Below are 14,692 nucleotides of genomic sequence, written 5' to 3'. Positions count from 1 at the left end.
AGTGGAAGGAAAATTGCGTGTGGAAAAATCGACCCAACTTGACAAATAAGTGCTAGCGGTAGCTTTTTATGAGGCTCTGCTGGTTGAATATTTGATCAATCTTGTAACAGATTCGGGGCAATGTTGAGCACATTGCTTGAATTCCAATAATCGCTAGCCAATTTTTCATTGTGTCTGTGTATCCTTTTTTCTACATTCTAGCTGCGCGCGTGTGTGTGTGATTTTCTGTGTTTGTGTACAGCTTTTTTTATGTCCGTAATGCAGTAGTGTGAACAAGTTTAGAAAAGCGTTTATTAGTGTGCTAAAGCTAAGAGAAGAAAAGAAACAAGTGCCGCAAACCGCATACAGTCATCCATCCATTCACACCTGTGTCTTCCGCAGCACGTGCGCACGTGCCAACGCAAATCGCCAGCGTTCCGAGAGTGAAGCAGGAAGACGCATTAGCACGCATTAGTGTCCTTCCGGAGCTTCTGGGTCCTTTTCCCTTCTAACATACAAAGCACAAAGAATCAACCGCCACAAACGCACGATGAGTAGTGTTTGTACGCGTTCGTCGACGTTCAATGTAAATTTCCATTTCAAACAGTTTTTCCACCACTTTTCCCTCCCCAGTTCCATCCCTGCCATATATCTGCATTCTACATTCGCAACGTAGCTACATTGTAAAGGTTGTTTTCACACCACTGCTGCTGACAAATTGCTATCCAAACCGCCCTCTTAACGCACTATACAGCTTGCTAAATGCTGTGATTTGAACGTATTTACGGAACAGCATAAACCGAGCATAAAATCTGTCTGTTGCCGTAAGATTTATTGAATTTACTATTACTTTCAGCCTACTGTTTGTGGTGATACATCATCCGCAATTTGTTGCGGTACCCTTTTTCTTACTTTTCCAACGCGTGCCGGTTGCCTAACACAGGTGGATGTGTGTTTGTTTTCCACAGTTTCACTCGCGGAAGCACACCGCACAAGGGGAGAGTGCGAATATGGCTCCCTCGATTATTTATTTGGCCCCAGTATTATATTAAGCTGGTTATACAACTCAGCAAAAAGCGCCCAAGATGCATCTCCGTTCGATTGCTGCTGTTATGTCTCAATTTATCTTCCAAAGCTGCCTATATCGGCGCAACGAGGTTGATTTCTATCATCAAACCACGTGGTATGATGTATGTCATTCGTTTATCATTGGCTGCTGAGCAACCTCTTAGAGGAAGTGGCTTCCTGCTTTAACACTCCATTAGACTACCAAATGTGCGTATCTTCAAAGGATTTAATGTAATAATCAAGCGAAAGCGACCAGAGCGAGCATGCTAAAAGCGCAAATGGTGTGAAAATGCTACCTTTAAATTTGAGCGAAAAAAAGGGTGTTGCGTGCGAAAACCTTTTACCCGTAAAACACCACCACATCCTTCATAATATCCTTTCCTACTTTGCTTCACAATAGCCTTACACCGACTCCATTTTGTCCCAAATGTTTGCTACAACTCCGCCCAAAACCAGCATCCCCATCCCACTCCGCTTTTCCACTTTGACGTCAGCAACACTTCAAGGCCATCCAGAGCAAATGGGACTCGCTTCCGGGAAAGCAGGGAGCACAGTAAAGTCCAACGGATCCCATCTCGGTTCATGTGCGGTTGTGTGTCTTGCTTTCCTGGCGACGTGGAATGACATGTCCTAGTTGGAACGTTTGCCAAGAAAAATAGACCCACTTCGAACGAGCACGAGGAAGAGGGCTCCTGCAAACCGGAAGTCAGGAGAAAAAGATACTACCAGCCCTTCGTAAGTGTCATGGGGAGTTTAGCGTGTAAAGAATTTGCGGAACGGGAAAAGGGACCTGCAAATCTGCATTGAAGCTGTGCAAAGTTGAACGAATATCATGTCAAGGACGTTATTTTTGCGGTACCTAGGGGCGAAAGTTTGTTTGTCGGGTTTTTTGGTGGGTGGGAAAGCGCTTTCCCACACTGCAGTAGGTCATAATTTATCGCACATTGTGTACAATGCGGATGTAGCGTTAGACGAGAGCCTAAAGGATGGCAAGGTTAAATAGTTCTACTGGTTATTGGTAAGGGGGACGCTCTCTATCATCATGGCACGGATTGTTGTGCATATTGCAGTGATTCTGCAAAGCACGCCATTAAATCGATAATCGATCGAGTTCGTTGCGGTCATCGAGACTAAGCAACCGAACGTGGTGGAGACCGCGCTTTAGTTGTTGCTCCCATGTTTGGACCTAAAACTTGTCCCACACATTTACACACTCGGAACGCGCCAAACAAACACAACAAAATAAGCAACAAAACATTCACCTGCCTCCATTGCCTTTTCCGGCGCTGCATCGGGTGCGATAAGGTGTCTCCGCTATCGATTTTCGACCCCAAACCGGGCCTTCGCGGGCTCTCTGTGGAAGTCTGGGTGTGATTTTTCCTCTGACGCCGTGAACGACTTTCACCCTAATCGCTGTTGCGTTGAGTTGCGCGTTTGGTTGGACTTGTCGTACACCACCATCTCGGGGTTGAGAGATAAGTAAACGGGAGCTCGCCCCCCATCCCCCTACGGTGTCGCGGTGTCAAGTCCACCTCAGGGAAACCACAGGACAGACCTCGGGAAGAACCGGCTGCCTTTGGGTTCGCTTCCGCCGGAACCAATCATTTCCGAGGCGACGATTCGAGGCGTGGAGCGTTGATCGGCCAGACAAAATGGAGATACCTGTCTCTTGCACAAGCCCCCCCCCCCCCCCCTCACCCCTGCCGCAAGTGGTGAAGTTTCCCAATTTCGGAAGTTGGACGAAGGGTGCCTGCTTCCCGGGTTTCGATTAACCCTCCCTCCCGTACCCTTCGCCTTTTGCGTCATTAGTGTGCGAATCGAGGCGTAAAATTTCACATTTTCCATGATCTGCTCGCGCGCCACCATCGGCAACAGGGTCTGGTGGTCTAGATTTTGTTGCTGTCAAACGGTTGTGTCGTCAATGTGCCATTTAACCGGGCCGTGCCACAGCCGCCCTAACTAACGGTGCGATGTGTCTCATTGAAACGAGTTCCAGTTGTGGTGGTCCACGCAACTCTCGCCCGGTGGGACACCTGTTTTTTTTGTAGATTGTGTTTTACTCGCTGGTGTCATTGGCATTTACAAATCCGAGAGTTCCTGGGTTATGACAGGGTTTCGCTGTTGAGATTATGATACATTGATTGCACGTGTAAACAGTTCGCATGGGCGACATTACCATCAGGCTCTATGGCAATCGCTATCGAGGGGATCTTCTCGTCTGATGGCTTGGCTTTATCTATGACTTGGAGTTACTCAGTACATGATTGCTAACAGAATAAGCTTGGGATCCCCCAGAAGGAGGATTAAAACTCCAACAGGGCATTACTGATTGAACTATCTATCCGGCCTCCCGGCTTGTCTTGAGAGTGGTACCGAGGGTGTTACTAGGCGATCAAACTCCTGTACAATCCTTGCTTGATTAAAGAAAGGATAGTTAAACAAAAATATAAAAATTTGGTTAATGAGTAACTTAAAATCTGTTACTAAAAACTATATAAAATTTGAAAAGTCTCTTTAAACAACCAAAAGTTTTTTTTAAGTTGTTCACCTAGACTGATACTGTGTCGTGACAGACCTATGGTGCAATTGAAGGAGCCATAAAATCTCCCTCACCCGATTCGCTTCGGCTTATCGGAAAATCGACACGATGAAACATTGCGCTTGCTTTTGTTTTCGTTGCTTTTCCTATGCATTTTTCATACACTATCGATTTAGTAATGTGTCCAAAGCGCATCCCTTACGTCAGCAGCCCCCCGGGTGTGTGTGTGTGTGCAACGTTGGAATTGTCCGCAAGCGATCACAACGATCCAGCTGATGTAATTGATAGTTCCTACCTGTTTGCTCTTGAGCCCACTTGAAGCAGCTCGCTGGGAAGGTTTGTTTTTTTATGTTCATCCATTTGCTATCCATCCTTCCCTGTTCCGTTCCGAAAAAAGAGGAATATTTTTTTTTTATTAATTGATTAATGTTTCCTTGTTCGTTGGTGTAAGACATCTGATCTGCTTTTTTCTTCCTTTGCTTCCTTTTGCGCCGCGATCTCCACTCCATCGCAAGCCAGTTATCATCACGGTCCAGCGCTAAAAACATCATCCGGGGTTTCGCATGTGCATCGCACAACCGATCGGCTTGATAAAGAAGGCCGGCGGACAATCCTGGGCCAGCCGTTGGAAGTTGCATGAACGCGAATGGCACTCTGGCGATGTTCACTTTCAACTGTTGCGGTAGTGATAATCCTGGCGTTGTGTAAACAAACCCGATCGGCGATCTCGTTCGATGGACTTTATCGATCGCGCGATGCTGGGTTGCTATCCGATCCGGGACCTGCTGAAGATAAAGCGATATCCCCGGAGCAAACAAACGCAAATTTGAAGCTAAAGTTTAACACGTCCAGGTCCGCGCGTGTGTGGAAAGTTCGATTAGCAAAACTATGAAAGAGCTCATATTTAATCAAACAAAAGGCTTTCAGAAACCTCTGCACATCCGTATCGGTGGAAGCTGGAGAGCAGAAATAGGGAATTACCCGGGGGGGAACTTAATGTTTCACTCCACTTTTTGGAGCATGTTCCTTTTGTTGTTGTTTTCTACTAGCTTCCCCCCAAACAGGGGGAAAAAATGTGGAAATCAAATAAACCAGTTGATAGGCCCGCTGATTTAAACGTGCCGCTTGTGTCGAACAGCTGAAACATTTTGCGGCGGCCTGCCACTTTCCATGATCGCCCTGGACATTCATATGGTTATTTGGTGAACTGTGAGCCGCTGCTGCTGCTGCTGCTGCTGTGGCGCGCTTCCGATCATAATGATGGTGGTGCTTTCTAAAACCACCACCTGATCGGCATATCCCTTCCCGCTGGTCTTTTGTATGTTGCGGACAAACAGACAACACACCGAGAAAAAGGCCCGCCAACATCAGGGGCCACTAACATTTAAAGTAGACTACGATGCAACCTCGCATGAGAATCCGTCCGCGGGGAAAGGCGGAAGATAGCGGGCGGGGGGAGGAGGGGAGGGCGCTTACTTTATTTGGGGTGAGTATGATGTCGCTCAGCACCAGCCCCCTGTGAGGAGAAGAAAGGAAGGGGGAAGCAACCCTTGGCACAGGAAGATTAACATCAAGAGCAGCAGCATCGCGATGTCGGGGGCATTAGACATAGCTGAACCTACTTTTAATCATGAAGCTTTTTTTTTTTGATGAGCTCTAAAGATCGAGGGAAAGAGTGAGAGAGAAAGAGATAAAGGCTTTTTTTTGCATACACACGCAACACATATGACTGATCATCCTTAGACACATTTACCTGCGGTTACTTTCATCCCTTTCGGGACTCCACCAATAGTTAAAGGCGATCCACCAACAAATTGACGATCTGGTTATGTGTTCGAGCACGTGGAGCAACTTCTTTGCTTCTCTCTGTAGCTCTCTCTCTTTCTCTCATTCTCTCATTCTTCAACCCTAGGTCGTGCGCAATTTTCGATTTGATTTTTTAATTTTTACTCTTCTTTATTTTGTTTGACTCGCCTTGAAAGTTCATTTTCTTCCACCATTTCATACGTGTATGTTTGTTGTTTTCATTATTTATTTTGTTTTTGTTTTCTTTTTTTTTTCTTTTTCTCTCTCTATCTTCCGCAGATTGGATTAATTTCTCCGCGCTTCCCATCGTTTGGATTTTGTTTGGAACTTTGGAGATGTTGTTTTGTTGTTACTGTAAACTTTTGTTTCCATTCCCTTCTTCGAGTTGCTATTTTTCTTGTTGCTATTTTGGCAATGCTTTTCGATGTTTCGGGAGGCAAAGCGCCGGCACACACGCCCGCAAGCACGCATTAGGTCTGGAGGGTCTTTGCAATACCGGGCGCCTCCCTTAATCACCTCTCCCCATGAGCACGTGAGAAGGTGAAGAGGTACAAGGCAAGACAAGTGGCAAAAAAAAACAAAGCGCCAAATGACTGAGAAACGGCGAACCTTTCCCCATTTCATGCCCGTTCATCTTTGAGGGGGAAAAAACACTCTCTATAACCTCTATCCCTTCTCTAGAGCGGTCTTTTCTTAGCCCGAAGCAAGGCCTCAGGAGAGAAGAGTCGGCTCATTTCCTTCCCAGGTATCTTTGCCCTTCCTCCCCCCTCACCGGGTCAGTCAGTCCATGTACCGTCTGGAGGATCGTTTGGCTAGTTTGGTCGTTAATCAGTAGCGCACGTAGTTTCTCATCATCACGCGGAAACCGACGTGTCGAATTAGAGGAACGAACTGCCCAAAAGCTGCGCCATCTCCAACCCCTCTATAGAGGTGAAGGGGGGTGGGAGGAAGAGGGGGAGGGCGAAGATTAACGGGAATGTCTCACAGAGAGCACGTCCGATGCTGTTGTGTTGCTCCACGCCGCTACTAAGCAGCTCATCATCATCACCATCACCATCATCTTCATCAACGCCATCAATCGAGTTAGCTGGTGTGTCCGGGCTCGGAAGTAAAACACCATCGAGCTCTGATTTCACGATTAAGGTAGACGCCAAGGCTGGAGTTTCGGCGCTTCGTTTGGTCAATCAAAGTCTCACAAGCATGGCGGATTGTTATTAATAGCTAAATGTGTTTAATCGGAAGCTTCAAGCGCCACTAATCGTGTAAAGGCCGGTTTGTGGAGGTCTTGGTTTTGTTGACGTGTTAGATTTTCCCGGCGTCCCGGCTTCTGGATGGCTTCGTCCAACAAATTTCCCTCAATATCCTTACGAATGGCCCGATCCCTGTTCCTCAAACATCCGATATCATCCGTCCAGCTCTTAGCCTTTTTATTCTTTTCTCTTCCCATAATACTTGGTTCTGTTCTCATGATGGAATATAAATCGTTTAATCCCTTGAATAATGACATCAGTTCGGCGGAACTCGCAGCGAGTTCGTCGGGAAACTACGTGCCCTTTGTGAAGCGGGCGGTGTAACGGGCCTCGCCGGTAACGGAGGAGCAGGAGGCGGCGGAGGTTGTGGTGGGGCAGGTGGAGGAGGTGGCGTTGAAGAAAAGCGCATCAGCAAAAGCACCGACGACATTGCAGATAGTGACGAGCGCGACATGACCAACACACAGGTAATCCCAACCATCTTCATCTAACGGCCTAATCCAGCATCTACTAACAGACGCCCCATAAGGGCGAGCGAGCGAAACGTCATTGTCGGCAAACCATTAACCCTGCGGTGTACAAGTCAACTTAATTGACCTATCAGTACAGCTTACTGGAAATCAAACACGCACAACTTCATCGGTCGATCGAGATAACCTAATCGCCCATGCTTTGGTTCTCGTTCTCCATTCCAGCTCTGGTTCCGCGGTGTCCGGCCATCCAAGTTCCGGCACGTGTACGGTCTGCCAACTCGAAAGGAGTGTTGCTACACCGACATCAGTGTGGTGCGCAGCGGCAACGATGGGAACTTCTGTGCCGTCAATCCAACGTTCCTGGCAATAGTGGCCGACACGACGTTCGTTGTCATTCCGATCGCCACGACCGGCCGAATCGATTTCCAGTGCTGCAAGGTGATTGGGCACGCGGGTCAGATTCTCGATCTGAAGTGGAATCCCTTCGACGATCACACGATTGCGTCTGCATCCGATGATTGTACGGTAAGTTGCAAAGAGTCCACTGCTCTTCACCAGCAAACCTATGCTCAAGCGGCTAATGTCCGGGTTGTTGTTTTGTAGATTAAAATCTGGAACATCCCGGAAGGAGGATTGGCCAGCAACCTTACCAACTACGTGACGGAGTTGGTAGGCCACAAGCGCAAGGTGCTGCATATTGAATGGCACCCAACGGCATCGAATGTGTTGCTGAGCGCCGGTTTCGATCACACCGTGTGCGTGTGGGACATTGGCAATTCCGAACGTCCGCTGCTGAACGTCATCGATTGCCACGTCGACATGATCTACAGTCTCGCCATCAACCGGGATGGGTCGATGATTGCCACTACGTCGAAGGATAAGAAGCTGCGCGTGATCGAACCACGAAGTGGAATCGTCGTCTCGGTAAGTGGCGGTCTGGTGGCTGCCACTCGTCCAAAGCAGACTCTTTACATCGCTTCTCTTCTTTCTCCAGGAGGGCATCTGTCATATGGGCACCAAGTGTTCGAAAGCTGTATTTCTGGACAATGGACGCATCCTGACGACGGGCTTTTCGCGTCATTCGGACCGCCAGTACGCCGTCTGGGATCAGCACGATCTGAGGAAACCGCTCACGCAGGAGGTGATCGATAGCTCGAGCGGTATCGTCACACCGTACTACGACTACGACACACGCATGGTGTACCTAGCTGGCAAGGGGGATGGTAACATCCGGTACTACGAGGTGGTAGACGAACCGCCGTACGTGCACTATCTGAACCAATTCCTGTCCGGCCAGCCGCAGAAAGCTCTCGGCTTTATGCCGAAGCGTGGCATGAACGTACACCAGTGTGAGGTTTTCCGCTTCTACAAGCTGCATGCGGCCGGTAACATCTGCGAACCCATCTCGATGATCGTACCACGCAAGTCCACATTGTTCCAGAGCGACCTCTACCCGGACACACTAGCAAACGTGCCAGCGATCGGCGCGAAGGAGTGGTTCCAGGGTCGCAACGTTTCGCCAATCCTGATGTCGATGAAGACAGGTAATATAGGAGGCCGGTGGTCGAGAGGTCGTGTGTGCTTCTAAGGATGCTCAAACCTTTCCCTTTCTTTGTAGGAGAATCGATTATGGAGGTGTCGAATGGCAAATCGAACCGAAGCAGCACGGAGTCAAAGATTCAGCGAACACATTCCATCCATCTAGCGAACGGAAACCAAACGAACGGAGGCACCAACACGAATGGCCACACTGGACTATCGATTTCGAATGGAACCGATCGAAGCCACCAGCAGCAGCAGCAGCAAACCCACCAGCAGCAGCAGCACCACCACCACCAGAATGGTACTTACGGATCGAACCTTACCAATGGCAACAACAACCATCCCTTGAGCGTGAAACAACAGCAGCAACACTCGATCAACAAAGAGAACGAGCTGCTGGACAACCGCAAGATGGATAACAATACGAAGAAGTTTGCCTTCCTTTCGCAACCGACCATTCCTGACTATCGACCGCAAACGGTACACCATCGACAGCGTTGTCTTTGCATGTCCCGTGTTCTCCCAACCGTCTAACACCGTTTTCTCCCGTCTCTAACCAGATTATCGAGAAAAGCCAGAAAACGTCCACCAACCAGAGTACAAAGTTTCACCAACTGCAGGCAATCTTTGGACAGCAGACGACAAACCACAAGGACATTGCCAACCTGCAAAACAATCTGCTCAGCAACTCGCGCAACAGCTCCCGGAACAGTTCGCTCGAAAACATTAATCTGCTAAACTCGGAAAATGAGGTCAGTGCGAACGGCTTAATCTAACGCACTCTCTCTCTCCCTCTCTCTCCGAAAGCCGAAGCGTGCTTTTCTGTACTAAAATTTTGTATCCTTTCCGTTTCAGCTCCGGAAGGCATTCAACAAGCAAACGGACGAAATCAAGAGTCTACGCAAAACGCTTAACCTGTCCGAGAAGCGTGTGCGCGAGCTGGAAGCGGAAGTGAAGCGGCTACAGCAGCAACTGAAGCAACACCAATAATTCCGTCGCACAAGAAGAGAGGAGGATGCGGATGAGATGCGGGCGAGAGATATATATTACACATTGTGATTGGCATTTGTGATCGTTTCGGAAAAGCGGCAGTTTTGCGGTAGTATTTTTTCTTGTGTTTTTATCTCGCTCTCTCTCATTATTAAATGAATGTTTGTGTGTGTGTGTTTTTTGTGCGGAACGTCGATAAGCGTTCGTTACGGCGATGTTTGCCGTATTTGTGGCCGTACGCTTCTTGGCGTGATCGAGTAGAGAGGATAGCTTAAGCAAGTAAGAAGCAAGTGTGATGGACGGGAGAGGAGGTACACGATGGAAGTTACCAATGCCACCGCACAGTATCATCATTGCTGGATTTAAAGCACAATACAGCAGGAGAACATTATGTTGGATAGAGAAGGAGAACGTACGCGCGGCCAAACGCTTCCTACTATCTACCGAACGCTGCTGCCACACACTGATATACTTACACTGTATGTGCGTAACAATAATTGCTTTTAACGATTCGACTTACGAAACGAAACGAAACGATGAGCTCTCGGGAAGGAGGCAACGTACAATTAAATGCCTGCACAATTATGGCAATAGTAGCTTTGAATGCTTATACAGCCGAAGGATACGGGCGTACGCCCGTATGTACCCGTATTGCGTGTGTATTAGTTTTGTGTGCAATTTATATTCCCACTGTCCCCTGCCTTCGCTGGTACTGTCCCGTAAGGAGTCTTTTACCTTGACTAAGCGCATTAGTGAAGTCTACACTAATACATTGTTAATACAATATTTCCGCTACGCTCGCTTACAAACAACACACATGCAGACCCAGACCCGGAGATCCCTTGTGCACAGGGATCTCTTTATATTCTCTCTTTTTGTGGAGAAGCATTTATCTCTTTCGCTCCGATGGAAATAGTAGTATCAGCGGTACACGTAAACAAAGACGTGCGTTAAAAAGAGATAGGGAGCGCCACTTGCGGCAAAAAGACAAGCATTTTGGTTTTTTCCATTCCTCAAACGTAAAAAACGATAATATATTTTTAAAGTTCTTAGTATACCGATCAAGTGGAGCAAAAAGAGAATTCCTTTTTTTTTGTTGTGCTGTTTGCAATAGATTGTGTGCATGATAGGGTAGGGTGAGTGTGCTTTTGTGTAAGAAAAGAAGAAATGTGTGAGCGTCATGAAGTGAGATTGAGTGCGTAATTTAACGAAATGCTACAATTGAGGATCAAGCAAATCCCTTGCTAAAGAATGTGAAACGCTACAGCCAACCAACTTTGGGCCCGCCTGCATTAGATGGAGCAATTGCATGGAGCAAAATAATTATGGAAACGAACAAAACCAAAATAGCGCTACTAAAACCAGTGTTTTCTTCGTATCGAAAGAACCGACCGTAATCATCCTCTCTAGCGCTTCCAGGTTCGAGGAAAAATAGTTGCAAGACGCTTTTATTTTGTGTAGAGCTTTTTTTATTACAAAAAAATATCTCACTAACCTCTATCATTAGTCCTAGACCTATTATTTGAACATATTGTGGTGTTGTTTTTTTATATAAAACCCGCTCAGATAGCGAAGATGCTGTGGTCTAATGTGCGGGATAAACGGAATGGACGGAATGGAAAATGGAATGGAAAACTTCTCTAGCAACGACTATCTGGACGGAGGGATGAAAATCATATTCAAAAAACAATCTACAATTCGCTAGAGCCAAAGGATATGGAAATACATTTACACCGACGAGACCTCTCTACTGTGCTGCGACCACCACCATCATCATCAGCGTCGTCACGATGGCTAGAAGCGAACCGGAAACGAACTGGGACCGTGGAGCAGCATTACATCCGTCCGTGTCGCAGGTGAAGATGCACGATCGGTACTCGATCTGATCGCCCGGATTCCGCACATAGTTGCAGTAGTTGCCCAGATCGCGCGACGAACAGTAACGCTTGGCTCCGATGCCATCTGTGTGTGGCAGGTGCGCGTCCGTGTGTGGATGAAGCAAAAGGAAACCGATTAATCATCTATCACTGTAGCACTAGAAAAAAGCAAGGCACAACATGCTTCAAAAGCAGGTGAGAAGAGAATAGAATAATGTGCTACACGCAGAGAGCAAACCAAAAAACAAATCAAAGCATGCAGTGAAACTGTGAGTTAGCAACGGAAGAAGGTGACAAACGAAACACACGCAGACACACAGGAAAGCGAAAATCGGAACCGAACCATGCATTGCCGTCGACTTGATGCAGTACTCTGCCTCGAACACGTGATCGCACGGTTCCGGTTTGAAGGGGGACGCCTCGTCCGCGACCAGCATGTCCGAACAGTACATGGAGTGGGCGGACGAGCACTGGTAGCAGAGGATACCGTACGCTGAAAGGCAAGAAACCACCACCGTGTGTGTGTGTGTGGGTGGGTGGGTGTGTTGTGTTAGAGGTTAAAATTCCGATCGTTACATGCAACCCGACACCCTTCACAAGACAGACGAAATGAGACCTCCGCCAGGATCGACAGGATAACGAACAGAAAAGCGCCCAAATGTATGCAATCCTACCGACAGATTGCTGTGCATTTGCGTGTGTTAGAGAGGATTGGATATTAGTATACAAGGTAACGATGGTTAAGATCAGCCTCATGTCGCTTATTACATGATTAGTTGAAGGGATTCGCTTTCTACCAGCAGCGCGGAGAGTGGATTAGCGGTTTTTACAAAGGGCAGCCACATGCAGCCGTGAGTTATTTTAGTGTTTTGTTGGGTTTTTTTTTTGTTCGTGGCTGATGGATATACCTTCGAAGCGGCCAATGTGCTTGATGCAGTACTTCGCCCCATACACGTTGGAGCAATCGACCGGCTTGAGGTCGGGCCGATCGAAGCGTTCAAACCATTCGCTGCACTGGAACGGTGCCGTCGAGTCGGTCGTATTGCACACGTAGCAGCTGATGGCCGCGGCTAGGACGGTAATGGTTTGATTTACATTCCGAAGAAGAGAGAAAGACAAAGTTAGCAACGTATTATCTCCCGCTCCTTTTACTCCACAGCACCGAGCAGCAGGCATGCTGGCAATTTATCATCCTTTTTTCACGCCTCATTGTTACGGTTACTTCCGCACTGTTCTGTGCTCCGAAATGCATTTCCTCTTCAGCAACTGGTTGCAACCACTGGAGTAGTGATGATTATTTTAATGGGCCAATGCTTGTACCCATTCCGCTAGATTACGCGCGCAACGGTGAAGCGATAAAACGGAAGCAGCTTACCAATTTGTGCGCCCAGCACAGAACAAGGGAATAAAGTTCCTTCCCCCATTTAATTCTTCCCATTTGGAAGTAAAATGCAGATTTAATCAGCTTAATGCACTCGCACGCAAGAGCCTCTACACGTCGCTAGTGCGGGCGTTATCGACGAAAATCATACTTTTGGGCACAACACACACAGAGGAGAAGAAGCCGTTGTGGCCCTTGAAGTGCTTTTTCCTTTGAATTCCCCTCCTTCCCTTGCATGTCCCGCGACCCGCGATTGTGTTTGTTTCCAGTGAATTGTTTTCCGCTGACGTTGCTGCTTTCCGTTGGCTTCTCGCGTTTGGTGGGCGAAATGAGTAAACACGAGAAAACTGCTCCAAAACTTGGCTTGGCATAAAGTAAGTAACAAAGTCAAATATAAAACCGGCTGCCTCTCGGCCACCCGCTGGCTACGGTTTGCTCCAGTCATGGCAAGAAAAACGAGCTCTGAGGCGTATTTGCATTCCCACTTTTGTCCGTCCCGCCGATCAATATTTGGACCATATTTCGATTGTCCATTGAGGTAGAAGGACGATGATAAGAGTTCGCCGTACGGAGGCAGCTGCACCAAAACGGGGGATAAAAAGGAACACAGGCAGGACACCAAATCCCGGCAAGCGGATATTGTTGCTAAATGAATCAGCCCAGCATACGATGGCTCTGTGTGTGGGTGTGTGTTTGTGTGCCTTCCAATCGGAATCATTCTCATGACGGGAGAATGAATCCTTATCTTTGGACAGGAAGAGAGCGTCATGCAACAGTTTTTGATTACTTTTTTACTCTAAATAAAGGGCCCTCAAACTCGTACGGAATGTATTAGGCAGTAGCCAAAGCAGCGGTGCACTAGTGAGCAATCCCTGTCTTAACTCACAGCATGCCGATCCTCATCTCACTACCGATCTCACTCACTCACTCACTCACTCACTTCTCACAGGGCGAGTCTCGCGCTCGGCTCACCCTAAACAACAACAAATCCCCAGACCAGATGACTCATTTCCCCGTCGTCCTTTGCATGCTTTCGACCACTTTTACCACACAGCTTACCACTTTTAGCGGCGACCAGCAGGAAAACCACTCCCAGCATAAATTGCCTCATGGCGTTTTCCACGTTTAATAGGAGACAGCGAGAGAAACACGACTGTAGACGGATGGGTGGGTGTGTGAATGTGTTTTGTTGCTATCGAGTTGCTTGCTGGTTCGTGGTTAGCAACCGTTGTCAAGGGCTAAAACACCTGCAATTAGGGGAAAAGGACAACGTGAAGCTTTATATTTCAACACACAAACGCTCCCATGCGATAATTACGTGCTTAATTAACGCTTTTCCTTCCGCTGTTACGGCTGTTCTGCTGCTGAACAACGCACACGATCACGATCACTGATCGACCGATCTGTCAGGCGTATTTTGACAGGTGAGCTTTGGAACGGTGATCATGAACGCAAGGGCTTGGCGGGCAATTTTCCAACCGACAGCGATTTTAAACCGTTTTCACCGACGCAGCACGTGCGACAGATCGTTAGCTTCAGCTGCACGGAAAACGGAAGCAGAATGAACCGTTCGCCTCGGAAGGACAAAAGGGACTGATTTACCATCCATTAAAGCAGGCTTCATCTGTTGGCTATACATGTTAACATGTTATTTTCCAAAGCGCATGCGCAGTTGGTAGTTCATTCGTTTGGGGCGCGTTAGGCTTTTAAAAAAAAACGGCCTGTTATGAGTACGCATTAATTTCACCCTATAATTACGAATTTGACTCATCTGCACTTATCACCAC

At 47.6% G+C, this 14,692-nt stretch overlaps 2 protein-coding genes and 1 long non-coding RNA gene across 15 annotated transcripts in view; 2 read left to right on the top strand and 1 right to left on the bottom strand.

The window, feature by feature from the left end:
* Positions 1-10,994, top strand: part of LOC118512162 (coronin-1C-like) — a 28,576-nt gene extending 17,582 nt beyond the window's left edge. For 8 of the 13 annotated variants that reach the window (XM_036056229.1, XM_036056240.1, XM_036056238.1 and 5 more), the window contains 7 exons: positions 6,903-7,109; positions 7,338-7,640; positions 7,719-8,039; positions 8,110-8,659; positions 8,734-9,137; positions 9,218-9,409; positions 9,513-10,994. In XM_036056229.1, the coding sequence (XP_035912122.1) occupies positions 6,903-7,109; positions 7,338-7,640; positions 7,719-8,039; positions 8,110-8,659; positions 8,734-9,137; positions 9,218-9,409; positions 9,513-9,647 (2,112 nt within the window). In that variant the 3' untranslated portion in view covers positions 9,648-10,994. Of the gene's footprint in view, positions 1-201; positions 566-5,671; positions 6,536-6,902; positions 7,110-7,337; positions 7,641-7,718; positions 8,040-8,109; positions 8,660-8,733; positions 9,138-9,217; positions 9,410-9,512 lie in introns of all 13 variants that reach the window. The other 5 variants (XM_036056233.1, XM_036056234.1, XM_036056235.1 and 2 more) reach the window with 3 other exon arrangements.
* A 99-nt stretch (positions 10,995-11,093) lies between these two features.
* Positions 11,094-14,466, bottom strand: LOC118512166 (U-scoloptoxin(05)-Sm1a). The gene is made up of 5 exons (XM_036056248.1): positions 14,224-14,466; positions 13,965-14,152; positions 12,433-12,594; positions 11,868-12,017; positions 11,094-11,609 (listed from the first exon to the last, which is right to left on the bottom strand). The coding sequence occupies exons 2-5, from the start codon at positions 14,014-14,016 to the stop codon at positions 11,395-11,397; spliced, it is 579 nt and encodes a 192-aa protein (XP_035912141.1). The 5' UTR covers positions 14,017-14,152; positions 14,224-14,466; the 3' UTR covers positions 11,094-11,394.
* On the top strand, positions 11,989-12,952 carry LOC118512167. The gene is made up of 2 exons (XR_004906250.1): positions 11,989-12,254; positions 12,307-12,952. It is a non-coding gene; the product is annotated as an uncharacterized LOC118512167 (long non-coding RNA).
* Positions 14,467-14,692: the final 226 nt, after the last annotated feature.

The sequence above is a fragment of the Anopheles stephensi genome, chromosome 3 (genome assembly GCF_013141755.1).
Source record: "Anopheles stephensi strain Indian chromosome 3, UCI_ANSTEP_V1.0, whole genome shotgun sequence".
NCBI lineage: Eukaryota > Metazoa > Arthropoda > Insecta > Diptera > Culicidae > Anopheles > Anopheles stephensi.
This window is presented reverse-complemented; position numbering and strand designations above follow the sequence as displayed.